The sequence below is a fragment of the Sinocyclocheilus rhinocerous genome, unplaced genomic scaffold (genome assembly GCF_001515625.1).
Source record: "Sinocyclocheilus rhinocerous isolate Xijiao unplaced genomic scaffold, SAMN03320098_v1.1 scaffold260, whole genome shotgun sequence".
NCBI classification, from domain to species: domain Eukaryota; kingdom Metazoa; phylum Chordata; class Actinopteri; order Cypriniformes; family Cyprinidae; genus Sinocyclocheilus; species Sinocyclocheilus rhinocerous.
In genome coordinates, this window is record NW_015637541.1 from 553,454 (window position 1) to 576,252 (window position 22,799).

At 36.1% G+C, this 22,799-nt stretch overlaps 1 protein-coding gene across 7 annotated transcripts in view; it reads right to left on the reverse strand.

The window, feature by feature from the left end:
* Positions 1–22,799, reverse strand: part of LOC107749009 (mitogen-activated protein kinase 10-like) — a 67,591-nt gene that overhangs the window by 41,273 nt on the left and 3,519 nt on the right. For 5 of the 7 annotated variants that reach the window (XM_016564047.1, XM_016564048.1, XM_016564052.1 and 2 more), the window contains one exon: positions 3,479–3,550. In XM_016564047.1, coding sequence (XP_016419533.1) covers positions 3,479–3,550 — 72 coding nt within the window. Of the gene's footprint in view, positions 1–3,449; positions 3,551–22,799 lie in introns of all 7 variants that reach the window. The other 2 variants (XM_016564050.1, XM_016564049.1) reach the window with 2 other exon arrangements.

Below are 22,799 nucleotides of genomic sequence, written 5' to 3' on the forward strand. Positions count from 1 at the left end.
TATATATATATATATATATATATACACACACACACACACACACACACACACATATATATATATATATATATATATATATACTACTTACTACTGTCATAAGATAAAAAAATAAAACTGGATAAATAAATAAATAAACAACTAAATAAATAAATAAATAAAAACTATATTATTTACCTGAAAAATGTGTTGGGAAGTACCTGAAATAAAAGTTTTTTTATATTTTATTTTATTTCAAGTAACATTTTTTACTTTCAGTTTTAGTTAACTATAATGGTCCTGCTATTTTGAGACGTAAAGTCTCATTTTGAGATATAAAGTAACATTTAAGTCACAAATGTGACACCATTGTGACTTATATTTCACAAAGTGGCTTTATAGCTCACAGCAGCAACTTTATGTCTCCCAACTGCAACTTTATTTCACATAATTGTGTGGCAATTGTGAGATATAAATAAAGTTGCAGGGGATACAAAATAGTGTATATACAAACCCATATCATTTTAGTTTCTCTACTAGAGGGAAGACTATTTTATCTGTGCTTGGCTGAAGATCTCATATAAGACTATATTAAGTTAAACGGTCATGGTTATGAGAGCTCTCTTCATTCTAGAGCTCATGCCAGCATTGGCACAAGGGCCAGCGGTGTAATCGATTGTACTAACTGTCACATACTGAATATATTCGTGGCCATACCAAGAGAGGAAGCTGTCCACATAATTTCACAAGCTAAATGGTAATTAGTGAGAGAGAGAGTAATATGCATATATGCGTGTGTGTACTGTACGTGCTTCATAAAGTCTATCTTCATCATGGGAGTCACTTCTCACTGCAGTGGCCCCTTATAAATCTGACTGGGTTAATTTGAAGCTAATGAGCTCAGATTTGTGGTAATTGTGGCCTTTTATTAAGGATTGAGCACATAGAATGCTTTGGTTTGGTTTGATTATTGTGATGAAACTAGTTCCATTCCAAAACCTGTTGAGCTTCCTACCTAGACGGCATTATAAGGCAGAAACGTTAAATAGGATGAGAAATTAATAGCATACAGAAATATTAACATTGTAATTTTTTACTCAATAAAAATATAATTTATGTAATTTTTTATACGCATTAACTCATACACTACAGGTCAAAAGTTTGGACTAATTAAGATTTATGTCTCTTATGCTCACCAACGCTGCATATACTTAAAAATACAGTAAAACAGTATTATTGTAAAATACTATTACATTTTATAATAACTGTTTTCTATTCTAATAGAAATGTAAAAATGTAGTCTTCAGTGTCACATGATCCTTCAGAAATCATTCTAATATACTGATTTCCTGCTCAATTATTATTGGTACTCAATTACTAATAATAGCTCTTATTATCATCAATGTCAAGTTTTTTTTCTGTCTAATATTTTTGTAGAAATCATGATACATATTAACAAGTCTTGTAATTTTAATTAAATATTTAATAGCACTTAATTAAAATCTTTATTTAACATTATAAATGCCTTTACTGTCACTTTTGATCATGCATTCTTGCAGATTTTTTTTAATTTTTTTATCTTAGTTACCCTAAACAATTGAATGGTAGTGTATGACAGTTTCCACAAAAATATTAAGCAGCAAAAACTGTTTTCAACATTGACAATAATAAGAAATGTTTCTTGAATACCGAATCAGCATATTAGAATGATTTCTGATGGATCGTGCAAGACTGAAGACTGGATTTATTAATTCCTTAAAACAAAAACAAAAAGTTAAAAACGGACTATTTGACCCAATATTAATGTAGGCATGTATTTATGTATTTCAGAATATTGTGTTGTTAGCTTAGCAACATGCTAGCATCAAAATCTACTGGAATCCATTCAGAGTCAAGTCTCCTGTTTCCCAACAGAGCGGATACACTTTTAGGGATATGAAACACACTTGGTTCAGGAGTCAGTTGTCATTTAGTCATTTATCTGAAGTGACCACCAGTACAGTTTCCACAAAAATATTAAGCAGCAAAAACTGTTTTCAACATTGACAATAATAAGAAATGTTTCTTGAATACCGAATCAGCATATTAGAATGATTTCTGATGGATCGTGCAAGACTGAAGACTGGATTTATTAATTCCTTAAAACAAAAACAAAAAGTTAAAAACGGACTATTTGACCCAATATTAATGTAGGCATGTATTTATGTATTTCAGAATATTGTGTTGTTAGCTTAGCAACATGCTAGCATCAAAATCTACTGGAATCCATTCAGAGTCAAGTCTCCTGTTTCCCAACAGAGCGGATACACTTTTAGGGATATGAAACACACTTGGTTCAGGAGTCAGTTGTCATTTAGTCATTTATCTGAAGTGACCACCAGTACACTTACTACAGTGACAGTCCCTGTGGAGTTCACAGAGGTTAGGTGTCTCACTCAAGGACACAGTGTTTATTCACGGATCGATCCTTCTGGGATATGAACCTACAACCTTTTGTTAACCGAGTGAATTTATTATCTGCTAGTCAACTCCACCTACTGCCCTCTTGACCTGTGAACCAGGCATCATTATTATATTCTGATATACAGTATGAATGTCTAAGGAAGCTTGTTGGGCCATTGGATAAAAAAAACAAAAGGGGTAACTGCAACTTTTTTCCCACCGTCCTGAGAAGAAAAGTCAGAATTGTGAGATATAAATTCACAATTACCTTTTTTTTCAAGCTGTAAACTCAGAATTGTGAGGGAAAAAATTGAATATTCAGACATTTTTTTTCTTAGAATTGCGAGTTTATGTTTTGCAATTCATAATTGTGAGGAAAAAAGTTACAATTATCTTTTGCAACCTTGTTACAATACAAATGTTACAATATAAATCAGGTCAACAAAGTTATATTGTCATATTGTCACAAGTGAGTCAATCTAGAGCTCCTTAAGGAAGATGTACGTCTATAAATTAAATTTAAAGGGATAGTTCACTTAAAATCACTATTTACTCACCCTTATGTCATTTTTGTCTATTCAATGAAACTTAATGGAGTGCAAAAAAAAAAAATAGAAATTAGACATTTTCTAAATATCTTCTTTTGTGTTCCACATACTGAAATTTAAGTCATTATACAATAAAAAAACAAAAGTCACTTTCCCAAGCGAAAAAAAAAAACACACACACACAAGGGTGAGTAAACGATTCAGAATATATTTTTTCCTTTAAGTGCTTTTAATTTGAATGATGCATCTGTATGACCGCATTGATTTTAGAAAACACTTGCATGCATATTTAAAGTGATCTTAAGATGTCCTTAATGCACTTTGGGAAACCCAAGTCTGAATGGCTTGGAATGCTGCAAGGAATTGATCCTGTAAGCTGTACATCTTCCTCAAGGGCTCAGACATGCTGTCCCCAATATTTGTTTTAGACAATGACACATCCATAAGAATGACGGACAGAATGGAAGTGAATGAATACTCTACCTTTTAATTTACCTGTATGGAACACACACCTGACAAAAGGCAATCTTCACATCCAGGACTGGAGCACTGCAGTTATATAAGAAACGTCTGTTCATAAATACCTGAAACACAGGAATTAGGAATCATGATTAAAAACTGAGTGAATAAATATAGCAAGAATTTGATACTGAGGTAGTAAGATATTTGCTTTTTGTTCCGTAAAGCTCATTTCATCTCAAAATGACTTGGTTTCTCAAGATGTTTTTTGGCAGATAATGATATGTGCTAAAAGAGAGAAAGCTGAGATGATAAACAACACTCTTTTTTTCTCTTTTCACATCTACCATCTTCATTCTGTCTCAAAGCCCCTGCCCTGTGGATATAACGGCTCTCAGCACACTGAGGATCTATGCATTAGAACAGGCTTTCCAAGAATAGTCAGTGTCATCCAGGAGTCAAAGACAGTATGCTAATTTGTGTTGATTATTTCTTCAGCCTGCTCTGTTTCCTGTTATTTTTTTTTTCCCCAAGGGATGAAGAGGAGCTTTTGGTAAGCGCTGTGCACCCTGCCTTTTAAAGATACTGAAGCCCTGTGGATATAGGCGTTAAATATTCATTAGTGTTTTCCAGACTTCATATCAGCCAGCTGTAACAAAGGGATCAATCCATATGGATGCACAGCAATATGTGTCATTTTAACGGTATGAGATTTTAAAATTTATTTATAGGCTATTATTACTGCTTTTACTTGGTGTCAATGTAAAGAAAAAAATATTAAGATAAATTTATGAAGCGATATAAATTTAGAAGTAGTGATATTTCGATATTACCAATAATAAATAAAAATTTGACTTAAAAAAATTGTAATAGTAATAGTACATTTTTAAAAAATCTTTATTTAAAAAAAATCTTACAGACCCCAATATTTATTATATATGTTTGTTAATACTTTTATTTAGAAAGGATGCATTAAAATGATAAAAAGTGACAGTATAGATTTATAATGTCACAAACAAATTCTATTTCAAATAAATGCTGTTCAATGAACTTTATACAGTATTCATCAAAGAATCCTGAAAAAGTTTTAAAAAGTATAATATTTTTACTAAAAAAATATTTTATTATATACCTAAAATATATATAGTATATATATATATATATATATATATATATATTGCATAATATCTAAAGCATCATCTATGGTTGTGCCTTTGACACAGATTTGATAATGGTTGGATGTGTGAAAACAGCACTTGCTATGATGTTCTTGCTGGTTTTGAGTGGCAGCTTACAGCTGTGTGTGTAAATGGCATGAGGACTGCCTACAGCTCACGTGTGTTTGTCAAATGACTGACATTAACAGCACCGCATTCATTTCCTTTTCACAGCAACCGCTGAAGCACACAAACCTGCACTGCTGCTTCTGCAGTCTGCTCGGAGACATCAAGCATTATGGGATACCGAGCAGCTTAATGATAACCTTCATATTATTGATTAAAACGAGTCAATACGGTGAAAAGAATGATCCAAAGAAAAGAGTGAGAGAGGGATGATGCTTAAAGTTCCATCTTAAATAGCTCCTGCTTCAGTAATTTGCAGGTTCCACTCCTTAATTACTATTTTCACTCATTATTATTTGCAGTCTGAAGTCAGTTCTAATGTTCTAATAACAGTGTAAACTTCTGATCAATACAGAGGCTTCTTATAAAAACAAGCAACCAGCATTAGAGGAGTGATTATTTTGCTGCTTTACCACACATACTTCATACAGCCGATATCGCAAGGGAACGTCTTTCACAGATTCAGCTTTGCCACTAATTTAAAAATGACAGTTTTCCACATTTAATCAAAGGAATGTGCTTTTTTATATTTCAATACCTCCAAAGATTAAAAACATTTTATATATAAATGCAGCACTCATGAGTAATGAATCTTGCGATGTCCTCATTTGTTTTGTATCGCTTCCTTCAAACCAGAGCGATTGATTCGAACATTTTGCCAGTCTGTTACTGTGGCGGCAAACCAATAATTGTATAGAAAACAAATTAACTCTCAAAACTGATTTAGCCAAAACAGAACTCGGTTCAGGAGACACACAGCCGTCGGTGAGAACATCCTTGAACAGATTTCAACTGATGGCACACAGATTTTTATCATACACAGTATGCTAATGAAATACAAAATCTTGAAATACTGAGGAGTTGCTGTAAGCAATTTTCTGTATCACAAGCGACACCAAACAGAATTGAAAAAATAACACACTCAAATGCTCCCCTATCTGCCGTTGTTCATCAAAACAGATAATATAGTCAGTCATTTTGTGCATGGTATTCCAACGAAATGTTTTTCCTTTGCATTTTTGAAAAGTTTTGCGTACAGATGCCATCGTTGTCTAAAAGATCTCCCGTCACATGGATCCGCAAAAATGACAAAAAAAAATATTATGTACTCTGCATGCCAGGCCAGTAGATGGCGATGTCACTTTGTAAAGAAACATCATGCGAACACATATGCATGCACAATGTCACCGTTTTTCATAAAAACAGCCCCTTAAAGTCACATTTTATCAATTTGACTTCTGTGAACGGTAGTGATGGAAGAAGCAAAGATTTTCGATACTCAGAATCCATTAACTCAACTGCTTCATTAAATGATTCACTGTTTCAAGCGCTTGAAACACCACAGGCTGGAGGTACCTGCTGGTCAAAACGTGTAAATGCCACGAAAACATGTATGGCATTGGCACCTTTTACAAACCAATTGCAAATGTTTTCATGAAAGTGTAATCTATTAAATTTAATATTTAAATAATTAAAATACCAAATAAATATGAAGGTTTTGTAAAAATTAGTTTTGTGTGTTTTTAGGCAGGGCTTGGCAAACTAGGTCAATTAAGTATCATTTTATTATTTTTTTTGTATTACACATGTGCAAGTATTCAAAAATGTCATTAAAATTCAATACATTATAGCCTAAAATGGGCCCGATATCAGTTAAAAACCATCACGCTTGTTAATGGGTTCACAAGATAAATGCAATACAGCGGTTCGAAAGCGAGGTTTGATATAGCATGATGTAAAAAAGCACCAAGTCAAACCACTGATTCGGACCAAAACAAATCACTGATTCGAAACAAAACAAACCACTGATTCAAAACAAAACAAGCAACTGATTTGAACCAAAAAAGAAAAAACACTGATTTGAACCAAAACAAATCACTGATTCAAAACAAAACGAGCCACTGATTCTAACCAAAACACTGATTCAAAACAAAACATACCACTGATTTGAAACAAAACAAACCACTGATTCAGACCAAAAAAAAAAACACTGATTTGAAACAAAACAAACCAGATTCAAACCAAAACAAGCCACTGATTCAAACCAAAACAAACCACTGATTCAAATCAAAACAAACCACTGATTCAAAACAAAACAAACCACTGATTCGAACCAAAAAAAAAAAAAACACTGATTTGAACCAAAACAAATCACTGATTCAAAACAAAACGAGCCACTGATTCTAACCAAAACACTGATTCAAAACAAAACATACCACTGATTTGAAACAAAACAAACCACTGATTCAGACCAAAAAAAAAAACACTGATTTGAAACAAAACAAACCAGATTCAAACCAAAACAAGCCACTGATTCAAACCAAAACAAACCACTGATTCAAATCAAAACAAACCACTGATTTGAAACAAAACAAACCACTGATTCAAACCAAAACAAGCCACTGATTCAAGCCAAAACAAACCACTGATTCAAATCAAAACAAACCACTGATTTGAAACAAAACAAACCACTGATTCAAACCAAAACAAACCAAACCACTGATTCAAAAAAATAAGTGATTCAAACCAAAACAAACCACAGATTCAAACCAAAACAAACCACTGATTCGAAACAAAACAAACCACTGATTCTAAACAAAACAAACCACTGATTCGAAACAAAACAAACCACTGATCTGAAACAAAACAAACCACTGATTCGAAACAAAAGATTCAGAAATGTTGTTTAGAAAGCGCCCATCACATTTGTGAGTAAAACAGGATATTCATAGATTAAAAATAAAGGATGGGACTTCATTTTAAAAAGTGGATGTTACAATCCAGTATTTTGGAGGAAAAAAGAAATAGACACAAGACCAGAGACAGAAAAAGGCCAGTCCATGCTGCTCGACACCTTTGACTGAAAGGTTGTGTTTACAGCAGCACTAGCTATTAAAGGGGTCATATGATGCGATTAAAATTTTTCCTTTCTCTTTGGAGTGTTACAAGCTCTTGGGCTGGCCAATCACAGCATACCTCGCATTTCAGACCGATGAGCTTTGTAAAAATCGCCACGTTTCAGAAAGGCGGGGCATAGAGTTTAGCAGCATCATATGACCCCTTTAAAGCTGCTAACATAAAATCACACCATATCAACACTCACCAAAGAATCAAAAACAGAACAATGAGGATGTGTTTGTGATTTTTAATTATCAACATATTAAGAAAATAATCTTTTACATTTTCTGAAGAAAACATGTGACACTAACACATGCTAAACATGCTACCATGAGTTTTTAGCATGTTCTTATGCAGTTGCTAGGGCACTGCAAAGGCTTTGATTTGAGCTAGTTGATTACTAGCTCATGTCAAAAGAGCTCTCACATATTCTGTTCCCTAGATATGACTCAGGTCTCTCCTTTTTTCAGTAATAACAGTGATGTTAACCTTAGCAAATGCAGCTAATGAAAGGATGGTGTTTTATAGGAGAAAATGGACTTTTACAAAAATATTAGGAAATCAAATACATCCAAATCCCATTATTCTTCGCACTCAACATCACTGGTGTGGCATTTAGTGTGCATCAAATCAACACTAGTTTTAAAGTCTCCACAGCAACATGTAGTATTTTACATGATCTTGTTAAATTAGATATTATCGATTGCTTAGATCAACTGGCATTAACATTCACACTCTCTAGCCTGCTATTCAATAAATATTTGACAGCACATAAATAGTTGAGCTGCACAGAAATATTATCTAAAAAGGGGAAAATACGGCAAGGTCAGGGGCGGTTGGTCTGATGAATGAGGCCGAGATCCAATGAGGAGCCTTGATAAGAGAGTGATGAATTACTGAGTGCAAATATGACATTAACAGACAACAGGACGCAAGCAGAGAGCAGGAACTCTGCCTTCCCAAGGGGCCCAAAAGGGCAATGCTGTGGTAATAAAACTCATGCCTGGAGATTAGAAACAGCTAGACAGATGCACAAAAAATCTTCCTGTTATGGATCAAGTATATCCTCTGGATAATACAGAATGGGTGAGTTTAATAATGCTGGATTGCAGGTAAAGCCCTTCTGTGTATCGACAGATCTACTGAGCTGGATAGGGTGCACAAGATATTTAATAAAGTCCATCTTAAAACCTGTCAACAGAGTGACGTGAAGGTGGGTATAGAGCTGGACGGTATGCAGGGTTATTATAGGTAGCTAAACCTAAAACCATTAAAAAAATGACTTATTACTCGAAACAAAATAATGAAATAATAAATGTAAATTATATACAGTATATATGTCAGACTCTGTTCCATGTTTTGTGTGTCCTGCTCCCCATGTGCCTTCCCATGCCCTTATTTGGTTAGTTTCCTGTTCCTGCCCTGATTAATTAAGTTGATTTCTTCCCAGGTGTTTCCCATGTTTATTTCCATTGATCCCAGGTGTGTCTTGTCATCCCATCTTCCTGTTCGGTGTATTTAAATTGTTCCCAGTCCCTAGTTCTCTGTCCGCTGTTAAACGTCTTCCTGTGTTCGTCTGCCTTGGTTCATGGAATTAAAGTCTTGTGAAAGTATTCTCCAGCGTCTCCTCGTTCCTCTAAAGTGTATTGTGACAGAACAGCGGACCCAAAACCGAAAGTGAGCGGCGACTTTTTCCTCGCGTTTGTTTTTCCCCGCCTTTTTGAAAGTTCTTGTTTCCTGGATTTTCCCCCCCGCGGCGATGGAAATAGCCGCTCGCGTCGCCGCCCTAGCTCGCCTCGATCTCCCCTTCTACGAGTACGCCCGGGAGTTCTGCAAGCTCGCGGAGGTGACGGCGTTAGAGGACGCCATCCTCAATCAGCTGTTCTGGCTCGGGGCCAACTACCATCGCTCCGTGGACCTCCCAGACACCACTTGTGTGTGTCCTGCTCCCCATGTGCCTTCCCATGCCCTTATTTGGTTAGTTTCCTGTTCCTGCCCCGATTAAGTTGATTTCTTCCCAGGTGTTTCCCATGTTTATTTCCATTTATCCCAGGTGTGTCTTGTCATCCCATCTCCCTGTTCGGTGTATTTAAAGTGTTCCCAGTCCCTAGTTCTCTGTCCGCTGTTAAACGTCTTCCTGTGTTCGTCTGCCTTGGTTCATGGAATTAAAGTCTTGTGAAAGTATTCTCCAGCGTCTCCTCGTTCCTCTAAAGTGTATTGTGACAATATATGTATACAGACACACACATACTATTATTATTATTTAGTTTAACTGTACTAAAGTAACTAACACCAAAACAGAAAAGAATAAACTATATCAAGACTTAAATCATAAAAAAACACATCAAAATTACAAAAAATTTAACTAAAATTTAAATTACAACACAAGCTATAAAAAAGTTCAAAAGTCAGTACAATTTTTTTTAAATTAATATTTTTATTCAGCAAGGATGCATCAATCACATGACAGGATTTTCATAATGTTACAAAAGAATTATATAGCAAATAAATGTTGTTTTTCAACTTTCTATTTATCAAAAAATCCTGAAAAAATTATTCATTCTTTCCACCGAAATATGAAGCATAATTATAAGAAATTATTATTAATAATAAATGTTTCTTGAGCAGCAAATCAGCACATTAGAATGATTTCTGAAGGATCACGTGACACTGAAGACTTTGCATCACAAGAATAAATTACATTTTAAAATATATTAAATTACAAAAAGTTATTTTAAATTATAATAATTCACAATATTACTGTATTTTTGATCACATAAATGCAGCCTTGCTGAACATTAAAAAAACATTAAAAAAATAAACTTTTACTGACCCCAAATTTTGGATTGCTATTGTACACCTATTTTTTTTTATGAAAATTAAACCTCAAAATGATTGATTAAATTATTTACAAATATATTAAATAACCATTCAATTTGTATTTTTATTAAAATTTCAAAAATTTAAGGAAATGCATCTCATTTTTTTATGAATAAATGTTTTATTTTTTAGTTGATGGACACAAATCGAAAGGTAAAATTATCCTTACCAAAAGAAAAGTGCGCCATCATTACACAAACAGCTTCCCATTAGCACTTAAAATGAAAAACATGACTCAAAACATGACTCTAATATAAACGGTCCAGCAGAGTCTCTAGCAGCTGACACATTTCTAGCATTGAATGGTATATACGTCATACCTCCAGCATTAGTGGGTGTACGTGTGTGTGCTGCTATTATGCCAAAATCTGTCATTCACACAGGCGGTGCGCACCAGAGGCTAATTTTGTAAAGTGTTTGGACAGTGTGTGAAACATGACAGTGTGCACGGCAGCCATATTGAGATGAGCAGACAGGTGATTTCAGAGCTACAGTGAATCATCACCCCTGAGACCCGACAGATGGAAAGTGTACATCACCCTCTATCTCTCTTTCCTCCTCTTTGTCTCCCTCTTCAACTCAGTTTCATGAACGGAGAACATTGATTAATTAGTCCATTGTGTCTGGAGCTTTCAGGTCAATTAACACTGATGATCTGTCAGAGGTCTGTGCTCCATTCAAAGCCAGATATGGGATATTTCTACTTGATATCTCTGAAAATCCATTCAAATATTTCATTGCACCAATCTTATTTCATTCAAACACGCAGCTTTTCCCTTCATAAGATGTTAATTGATAGACTGAAGTTGTGTGGATTACTTGTGATGTTTTTATCAGCTGTTTGGACTCTCATTCTGACGGCACCCATTCACTGCAGTGGATTCATTGGTGAGCGACTGATGTAATGCTGAATTTCTCCAAATCTGTTTTGATTAAGAAACAAACTCATCAACACCAGTTTGAGGGTGAGCAAATTCAGCAAATTTTCATTTTTAGGAGAAGTATTCTGTTAATAAATACTGTAATATTATATAAATAATACTAAAATAACACTGAGAAACAACCAGAATATATCCAGCTTAAAACACACACACACACACACACACACACACACAAACACACACAACAGGAAATGATCTCAGACACACACACACAGGGGTCAAAAGGTCCCTGCTGACTATCAAATCAGTGCTCTATTCACCACAATACCAAAGAAAAATCTCCAGACATATTATCTGAATAAATTGCCATGACAACCAAACCCAGAGTGATGCATAAAATCCCCAGGGGTGCATAAAAACATACACAATCAAATTACAGGCTTACAGTGCCTCAAAATCCAATTTGAACCCTTGAAACGACAATGAGAAAATGCGCAAATGTGAATACACAGTTCACAGGCCTGTATCATGAAAACGAACGAATAGCAGGGTGTTTCTGTGTTTTTATGTGATTTCGAGAGGCTGTCGATAGCAGTGTGGCTGATTCACTCAGGTCATGAACACATTTCTCTTCACCGGGAGCCGATCTGGGCCCTGTCGTTGGGGCCGGGGCCTGTCTTCACTGACAGCGCTGTGTGGGCGGCAGATACCGTACAACAACATCAGCTGGAAAAAGAAGACAGATGTCCTCGCTGCTGCCTGTGCTGTTTATGTTCCAGATCCTACACATAATGACACAGGGCGGCCATGTTGTCACACAGACACAATGAAGTCCTGTCTGACAGGAATCTGATATATTACCATCTGTTTATGTGTATGCAGCTTTAATAATCACCATTAGCGTACTGTCAAGGTGTGCTAGTTCTCTTCTAAAGAGATAGTTCACCTAAAAATGACAATCCTTTTATCATTTACTCGCCCTCAAGTTGTTCCAAACCTGTGTAAATTTCTTTCAGCTGTTGAACACAAAAGAAGATATTTAGAAGAATGTTGACGGTAGCCATTAACTTATTTTTCTTTTTCTCCATGCTATTGAAGTCAACAGCTACCAGCAACTGCTTGGTTACCAACATTCTTCAAAATATCTTCTTTTGTGTTCAACAGCTGAATGAAATTCATACAAGTTACGCTGCAGGCGAAACCTCAGTCAACATTCTTCACAAGAAGCAGTTCAAAAATGACTTTTCAAACAGAACATCCTCTAGAAGAGACCAAAGCTTGAGGGTCAGATGAGCATTTCAGAACAAAAGTGACTGAAATCATAGACAGATGGAGTAAAAACGTATTCTAGATCACCAGAGCCTCCACAGCCTCTTACAAAGGATAAATAAACTTCATAATTTAAACCATCTTCAGTTGGATAAAGGCTTAGGTAATGTGGCAAATTTAGCTGAAACAGAATATTAGAGGGAAATAAAGTAGGACGGGACTTAATAAAATATGATATTTTCCCCTGCCTATAGTGCCATTGGTAAAAAAGAAAATGAATTTCAGATGCAGAGGAACGCATTACATTTTGATGAAACATTATGAAAACATTTTTTTTTTTGCACTGATAACCAGACATGTATTAATAAGTAAATAATACATTTCACATTTTCTGTAAAGGATAACTTACACTGAGTCTTAAAAATGTGATTTGAAAACGTGATTTTATTTGACTCTCATTCACGCTTGTTCAGAGGTTAAAGTCGAGCTGGGAGCGAGTGCTGACAGTTTCATTTAACACCTCAGCTTTTCTGACTTAATGGGACATATTCTCAACCACCTTCTGGATTATTCAGCAGTTCTGCAGTCAAACTTTAGTTTTTACACACTCTACACAAGCACACATACACACAAGCGTATGCAATTTTCTCCCCAAACATGCTGACAAAGTTAAAAACAGACATTGCTGGCCGCCAATAGGAAAGAACATTAAAAAAAAAAAATCTTTAATGTCTCAGTTGCTTCTTCTTGACAGCAACACAATTAAATAAACAGCAAATGGACACTTTTGGATATTTCTCATACGTATAGAAAAAAAAAACAGCAGTTTTAATAATCCACAATAAGACATCTCAAAAATGTCTCAACTGTGCTCAGATTCGCCAAGATACAAAACTCACAATCAAAAGTGAGAGATCTAAATATGAACATTTCCAACCCGATCTCATGAAAGTGCGTATAAATAGTACGCCAAATAAAAACGAAAACTCGTGGTATTGATACGCAAAAATGGACTTTGGCGTGTATATGCTACGCGATGGGTAGGATTAGGGTTGTGGGGTAGATGCGTATCATATGTATGCGAAAACTGCGTATCATATGCATGCCAACAAATTTCGTATCATATGCACGCGAAAACTGCATATTATATGCACGCCAAACATGTGCGTATCATATGCACGCCAAAGTCCATTTTTGCGTATCAATACCACGAGTTTTCGTTTTTATTTGGCGTACTATTTATACGCATTTTCATGAGACCGGGCTCAACATTTCACATCAAATTCATCTGAGACCAAATTATTTGAACTATACTATTCACATTAATGTTGTACCTCTATACTTTTAATTAGAGCTCTATGAAATCCATTTTATTTTTTCCAAAATTCTGTTTTTCCAGTTTAAATTTTCTGGATTCTATTATTTTTCTAGACTCTATGGTTAAATCTTATTCATCAAAAAGCATGTATAATTAATTGAAATCATGAAACTTACAATATTAAACAGCAATATATTAATAGTTTAATAATAAAAAAAAAAACATTTTTAAGGCCCTATGAAATGTTGTTGTTTTTTTTTCTCAAATTCAGTTTTATTTTTTTCCCAATTCTGTCTTTAATTTTTGAGATTCCATTTTAATGGTTTCATTAAATATTATTAATAATAATGATCAAAAGCATTTTTTTTGTTTGTTTTTTTTTTTTTTTAGTTTTTTTTAGTTTTTTTTTCAGAAATACTGTGTTTATGGTAGTGCTCTCATTACATTAAGTTTTTATTATAGTCATTATAGTCAATAGTCATAAGATATGACAATAGTTTTTCTCAAAAGAAACGGTAAAATGCTCATGAAGTGAATCTCAGAGCAGTTCTAGAGGTTATATTTATGTTATGCTCTGCACCATTCATTCACACAGAGAGAGAGGACTCATGGATTCATTTTAAATGGTATTTTTGCGGTTTAATATTCACAGACACAAGTCCACATCAAGTTTTCATTTAAGTGTACTGACCTACTTTTGATGTATCCATCCAAAATCTGCCATCCGTGACATTACGTGTTATACATTAAATTCTGATTTTATGACTATATTTATGTTATGCTCTGCACCATTCATTCACAGAGAGAGGACTCAAGGATTCATTTTAAATGGTATTTTTGCGGTTTAATATTCACAGACACAAGTCCACATCAAGTTTTCATTTAAGTGTACTGACCTACTTTTGATGTATCCATCCAAAATCTGCCATCCGTGACATTACGTGTTATACATTAAATTCTGATTTTATGACTGGATTCCGTGATTCCATCTGCGTTTTCTGCATCACGGAAATTATAGGGCCCTACTTACTTCATGTCAGTTGTCTTATCTGTGTCTATTTTTATTGCTCATAATGAATATTTGGAGAAACACCTGAGGCAGAATTGATAACCTAAAGAAACTTAACTCAGAAATCCAAGTCTCCTGAGCTTTTGAAAGAGCAACAAACCCTATAGACTGTCACAGAATCCTTTCAGCTGATCAGAAGACACCGAAAATTGCAAGATGCTTCAAATCCCTCAAAACTTTCAGTCTGAGCTCTCGCTGGGAAGAACCATAATGTGCGTTGTTTACTGTTAAATCAATGGCAGACATCACTCACTAATTACAGAGCGCTTGAATATTTTGCAGTTGGCTGCACAAATGCATTGCTGGAGTCCAGGCACATAATTGACTAGAGCAGTAAATCAGCCAGAATGTGCCTCTCTCTTTCCATTTTGTCTCCCTGGTCTTAAATTGCCTTGCTCTCTCAGTTTGGGCTTTTTCTTTTTGTCGTGTGTGTGTGAGAGAGAGACGTCAGATTAATCCCACTCTAGTTCACCGTTAACTCTGCGGTGTCCTGGATGGCTTAATGATATGAATAATTAACATCTCCCCTCACTCACAGTCTGTTCACTACTCAACTGAATATTCCTGCTACTCCATTTTCTTCTTCTCATACTGCTTTGTTTTTGAAGCCTTTGTGTATAGCGAGCAAAGCAGGAGATAAGTGTAACTGTAAATATTATTACAATTTAAAATAACAGTTTTCTATTTTAATCTATTTTAAAATGTAATTTATTGCTGTGATGGCAAAGCTGAATTTTCAGCATCATTACTCCAGTCTTCAGTGTCACATGATTCTTCAGAAATCTATCTAATATGCTGATTTGCTGATCAAAAAACATCTCTTCTTATAATCAATGTTTAAAACAGCTGTGCTGCTTGACATTTTTGTGCAAACCCATTATAAATTTTTTCAGGAGATAGTTCAAAAGAACAGGGTTTATTTAGAACAGAAATCGTTTGTAACATTATAAATACAGAGTTCTGGCATGAAACTCTAGATGGCGCAGTCCGATGGGTCTAACTCAGAAAAGCATAATTCCGAGTCCGAGGGCGTGAACAGCTCCGAATAGAATGTCACGTGCTGTCATCTCGAAATTACGGTAATTACGATATGGCGTGAATGCAGCATGACTAGTGCTTGCTGTAGCAGTTTGCAGCGTGCTTCAGAATTTTATTGGAGTATGTTTTAGTCTGATGAAGAGCGTTTAAGCTCGAAACGTCACCTGTGGTGAGAACATAATTAAATACTTCTCTATCTCTGGAGCTGTGGTGGTGCCTACTTTGATGTTTTCGTTCTTAGTATGTTTTACAATAAAATATTATTTCAGTCTCCCACATTTAGTTCACTATGTTTTACTTTTTGTAATTAATTGTGAAATTTACTAGCAATTTCTGAGAGAAAATAGTTTCTACACCAAATCTGGCAATAAAATAGCCTAAATAAACTAAGGATATTTAACCTACATGGTTTGTGCAAAACAATTTACGAAATAATGTTATAAAAGCATGAATGTGTTGTTGGGTAAGCGTTATTTTTCTCCCTGTCAAGTAGAAACAACATCTGACTGCTGCCCTGGCTGTACACCACCAGCTGGATAACATCAATATTGTATAGCAGCTTCCAAATATGGATCCCAATCCATGCCAACCAGCAACAATGACTGACGAAAGTGAGAGGTAAAATCTAGGAGTATGTTTCCATTCCAAAACTCCCATTAGACTACCTTGTGCTGCCAAAATCCCTGCAAAATAATCCACAGGCTCGATCTGGATTAGGAATAGGAATCTGAGCTGGGGTTTCAAAATTAATCTGACAACACGTCTTTGTGTGGGGTTGATCATTAGACCGCCTGGTGTGATCAGATTATAATAATAGATTTAATGAAGCAAACTTCTTTAAAAGAACAACAGCTTGTGATCGGTGAGTTGCGTAATTTATCTCCATTTTGGAACACAGGCGGATTCAGTGCAGATTGATAGGGAATAATATGATCTATCTATCAGGTTTGAATCCTTAAGCCTTTCCGACCTGCAATAACATTTTAGATTGATGTCTCATAAACAGTGGGGGTGGACCGCACACTGGCTATCGCCGTAATATCCCACAGCATCTTTATCTAGGATAGAGAAATAAATAAATATTCATCTAAATTAAATAAGTGAATAGGACAAAAGGACAAAGGAGCTTTTAATGTTATTGAATAGAGTATGTCCAGATACTGGACGGCCGAATTAATCTTTATGCCACAGAGAAGAAAAGAGCATGCTCAGTTACTCACTAGGTCAGGAACAGGAAATTATCTTCCTCTCTGATCCTGTGGGTCATTTTCATTCATGTCAGGGCAGTGTAATGGAAGTTAACAGCACAAAAGAAAAGCAAATTAGCTTTTTATGTACTCTATAATAATGTTGGGGTTTATGTACATCACAATGTGTTTTCCCCTTTACAGATAAAAGACTGAATCTCAGAAAGAAATGGAGATCCAGTAACTCCATTATTTATAAAGCACTTGGAGAGACAAAGTAGCTTTTGAGTTTAAGTGCTTGATTCTTTCATTAACCAAAAGACCTTTCAGGTCCTTGCTGACTTTGGGAAGCTACCTTTTGAGACAGCATGCTAACCGAAATAGAACCTCACAAGTGTCTATCTATCTATCTATCTATCTATCTATCTATTTGTGTGTGTATATGTAAAATAGTTCATTTTAATTCGTTTTAACCATTTCATACTTTTCAGTACTGATGAATGAGTATATTGATGCATTTTTTTTTCACTGAGGTTGTCACCGGGGATTCTGGGATGCTATGTTGCAATCTGGCCAAATATAGGTTTCACGAATTCGCCTGCCCATTCAGCCCTGCTGATAATGGATAATGGAAAACGAACTTGGCTTGCTGTCTGTGAAGGAGGCTCGAACCCGAGGCTCGGCTCGAGCTCTGAGTAAGAACACCCTCCCCTCCCATTGATGGTAAGGTGTGGAGGAAAAAGAGAGGAATTTAGAGGAGGAGAAGGGGTGGTGGAGGGATGCCGGAAGAATTGTCACTGGAACGGACCAATGACTGCTGCTTATATACGGTCATAGCGGTGATTGACAGGACTGGATGATTAGGCTCCTCCCAAACCTGCATTGGGAGCTTCATATCTTAGAAGGCAGCATAAGATACCATTCACTTGTTAGCTATGATGCCTTAAAATGGAGCTCACTGAGTGCTAATGTGCAAGAAACCACAAAACTCTCACAAAACAAGTGACACATCAAACTTTCTGACAGGTGTCCGTGACTTTCCTCCATTGGGTGGGAGGAGTAAATAACAAACACCGCCTACAACCAGTCAGTCAGGATGTGTCTCCTATTCTCAGCATTCATCATGTACCCAAACTATCTGCAGTGACTCAACGAGTTTCTTAGCAACAGCCAAAACACTCAAGATGTCAATAGCAATGTTCTCCACCGCTATGACTGTGATCCTTATTATCTTGTCAGTCGCTCGTCTCGCTGTACGATCGTCATCCTAAAAACAATAGAAGAAAACGGGCTGAACGATTGAGCTCACAATGGCAGATGCCTTGAGTGTCCAAAGCAAATGTCACTCACTGTTCTGTTAATATCAAATCCTCTTTTCTGTGGCAACAGCATGGTCTCTCTGGACTCAGCCAATCACAGCGCGGCATCCCTGAAGGCCACAGCCCACACAGCCAATCAGGAGTGTTCGTCATCGTCATGGGGGCATAGCAGCAAGTTAAGGCAGATATCATCTATCTATCTATCTATCTGTCCTCTCAGTCTAAAGTTAAGGTCATCTTTAGTTTCTCTGTCCTGCTTTTAGTCTGAGCGATTGCACAAAATGAAAGCAAAAGAGAGCGACCTGTTTTAGCCAGCGTTTTGTGTCCTCAATCTATTTTAAATGACCCCTCTGTTTGACACGTTGCAAATAAGTCACGTTTCTGTTACTTCACGAAGTCAGAATAATGGCAGAGTTTAAAGTTCAATTCATTTCTAAGAATCAGTTTAAACTGTGTTTCACTAAATCGCTCCAAACATTGATTCAGTGTTTGCTAACTCTGATATTTTGCTTGGATTCTCAGTCACATAGGTGTGTGTGAGTGTGTGTATGTGTGTTTGCTTTTAGTCTGTTCTTTTCTGCTGTGCACCAGAGGCAAACCTTAAGTCGGCTTACAAGCATCACATAAATATGTCAGTAATTCCACACTAGTCCCATATTTCTCGTCTTTCCTTCCTCTCTCTTTCTCCTCCCCCTCTCCTGTTCTCTCTCTCTATCTCTATCTCTCTCTCTGTCGATGATGCTGTGGGGAACCTGAAATCCTGTCAAGTAAGCTCTGCAGCAACATATGCATTCAACCAAGCACTAAAGAAACACACACAACCGAACCTCACAGCTCAGAGCGGAGTGGAAGTGAATGGCCTGCAGTTACTTCAGTGAAATACTTAGAATGGCAACAGTTAATTGCTTTGAGACCTGAGAGTTTAAATCAGCCTCTATAACCAGCAGATAATTTAGAAAGATAGCCAAACTAAGTGAAAAACATTTAAAAAGAGGTTTAAACTATCCTTCCTTTGTGTGACTTCCAGTGCGTCAGATGACACAGCAAACATGTATGCTCTATTTAGTTAATTTAGTTCTCCCGATCACATAGACATAAACGCACAGAAAAATACAAACACAGTGACACACACTTCCTTGTGCCTGTAATTAACACACACAAAAGTGAAAGAAAAGCAGTGAGTAGGATAGGGGGTTATCCTGGGGGAAATGACATTTGTCCAAATACTTGTTTGGATGACTATTTAGAAGAACACAAACAAAGCGCAGCGATAATAACATCTCATCAGTGTGCTGAGGCAATTAAAGTTGTCTCTTGCATAACACGCTCTGCTACTATAGGGCACAGCAAAAACATCTAAATTATTCACATTCCTGCAGTCTGATCAACGGATCGGGCCACTGGACCATCCATCCATCCATCCATCCATATCCATCCATCCATCATGGTGAGGTTAGGGCAGCATGCTGAGTCTTCAGTTTTTCCCAGGCAGTAAACTCTCTTGTTTATTCATTGCCTTCTCCTCCCTGATCAGCATGAGACCAAATCATACCGGACGGCAGGGGCCAACCCACTCTTCTCAAGCGGCGGCTCTTTTTTTTATTTTCCCTGCACTAAAGTCGAGTGCTCCCTAACATTCCTCTCTCTTCCGTTCTGTGCCTCATGCTTGCTGTCTCCAAACCACAGCTATTCCACCTTGCACTGTCTTGCTTTAAAGAACCTAGGAGTGCTTTGCTGCCAATACACTGATCTGAAGAACCTATAATGTAGCATCAACAATTTTTAAATCACTTGATAATCATACATCCAACACAAGAAAATCAATACAGTGATAAGAAGAGGATTCACAGACAGCTCTTCTGTACTCTCACTGAATGTTTTGAACAGCTATGGGTCACTTCCGTTTAAATGTGAAACAAATATGGCATCTTAAGTAAACATTCAGCATGATTCAGATACTAGGAACTGAGTGAAGGTCTTTGTATCTTCCTTAAAAATACAGATATATAAAGTATTTAAACGCAATACTTTCTCATTTTGAATTACCTGAACAACAACAATAGCATACTTTCATTTGATAAAACTGGGTAGAGTCTGAGAGATAGAGTATATAGTATACAAAAATAGCGAGTGCAGATGTTCCAGTGGTTTGACATCCCACAATTCCTGTCCACATTAATACTATCAGATAAATCCTCTGCTGACAGCTGTAGTATTCCCAGCTTTAATCAGAACTCTCTCTAAACATGAGCATGATGACTTACACTTTCTGTGTGAGAAAAAAGAATACACTCACACACACACAAACACCTATAGTCACACACCTAATAAAAGCAATTAAGTGAAAATCTATTTATGTAACATGTGAATTCATGACATTTACACTAATGCCTCTGGAGATTAATTTATCTGACAAAACAATGGATCAGAGACATTAATCAACATGTTCATTTGACACTGTATAGTCAAGACTGCATCTACATTTTATGTGCTTGGCAGATGCTTTCATCAAAAGCAAATGACACTGGATTCAAATATACATTTAATCAGTTTTCCCTAGCTCCATGCTCTATTGGTTTACTGTATTTAACAGAATAGTTTACCCCAAAAATTTTAATTTTAATGATTATTTATTCTTGTACATACTCAAGCCTGGCACATCAAAATCTATGGACTTAATTTTAATGCTGTATCTCGACCTCAGAAGACTTCAAATTAACCACTTTATGGGGCTTTTTGTCCATTTTGGAGTGTGAATTTCACATAAAGCCAGCAACGGCAAGTCATGGGTTCAATTCCCAGGAATATATGAAATGAAGACATGTATGCCATTAATGCAATGTTAGTTGCACTGGAATCCACTTTTGCCGTATTGAAAGGAACAGCTTGGACATTCTGCAAAATATCTCCATTTGCATTCAGCCAAAGAAACAATGTCTTATGGATTTGGAATCACTAGATCACAAACAAAATCACAGGCATTGCAATAGGACATAGCTTTGGTATATCAAATACCAGGTATCACTAGAAAACAATAACTAGACTAACACTAATCTATGGCGACAGCCTAGAGAAGGCAATTGACTCTTAGTAGAAGTGTGTTGTTGGTGCTGCTGGATTTACAACTACTGAGAAACGATCAGTTACATAAGATGAGCTCTCAAATCCTAATGATCAGCTGAAAGTAATTATATAAACAAACTGTAAGCCAATAACTGCACCATCTGTCAGTGATCATCTTGTCATGATCAAAGACTCATCAAATATGAAGGGGACGTAACATATTTAATATGAAGATAAATGATTGTTGTGCAGGATGCATACGACTTCATACTGGACTGATATTTAAAACAAAATCTGCCAATAATGATGGTGATAGTTTGGATGCCTTGTTTTAAAAACAGATCATTTCTAATTAATGTAATTTCAAACCTATCATTTTCCCCACATTTATTTAGCTAACTTGAGATGCTAAAAGTCCTGATTAACTTTCTCTTTGAAGTGATGGAAGGAGGTCAAACATAAAAGTGAAAAGCTATCGATACATTCATAGCGTTTTTCTTGCCACGGGCTGCTGTGCTCAGTAATTTCAGAATCAATTCCAGCAGCCTCTGTGGTTTGTATCTTAAAACCATCGCCCTTGCACAGGAAACATTCTCCTTGAGGCTGAAATTTCATTGAATACCACAGCGCTGATGATAAACATTATTTTACGATGCATAAAAAAACAAATGTGGTGGTAAATCTCTTCACAGCTCACTGGAAGCTTGTGGGAGTTCAGACTAAAAAACCTGAAATTCAGATCATGTGGTTTGGTTATTATCGAACAACATCTGCTTTTACAGTATTTAATAAAAGATAGTGACTCATAAACATAAAAAGCGAGTGCTAAAGACCTCTAGTCACTCAGAAGAGGAGCAGGTGGAGCTCTGTAAAGCCACGCCCCTCCTCTCGCATAATTACAATTATAATGAGCATCCTGTCAACCCACATGGCCACCAGCAAATGACATCATCAGTCATACGCCTGGACACATGCCTACAATAAGTCTTAAGATTTCATGGATGATTCATTCAGAATGCTGATCCTGAAAGACCCAAAATCACCGGCAATGGGAAAATCATGATGGAAAATGTACATGGAAAAGAAGTGTTAGGGTTTCAAAATGGTCA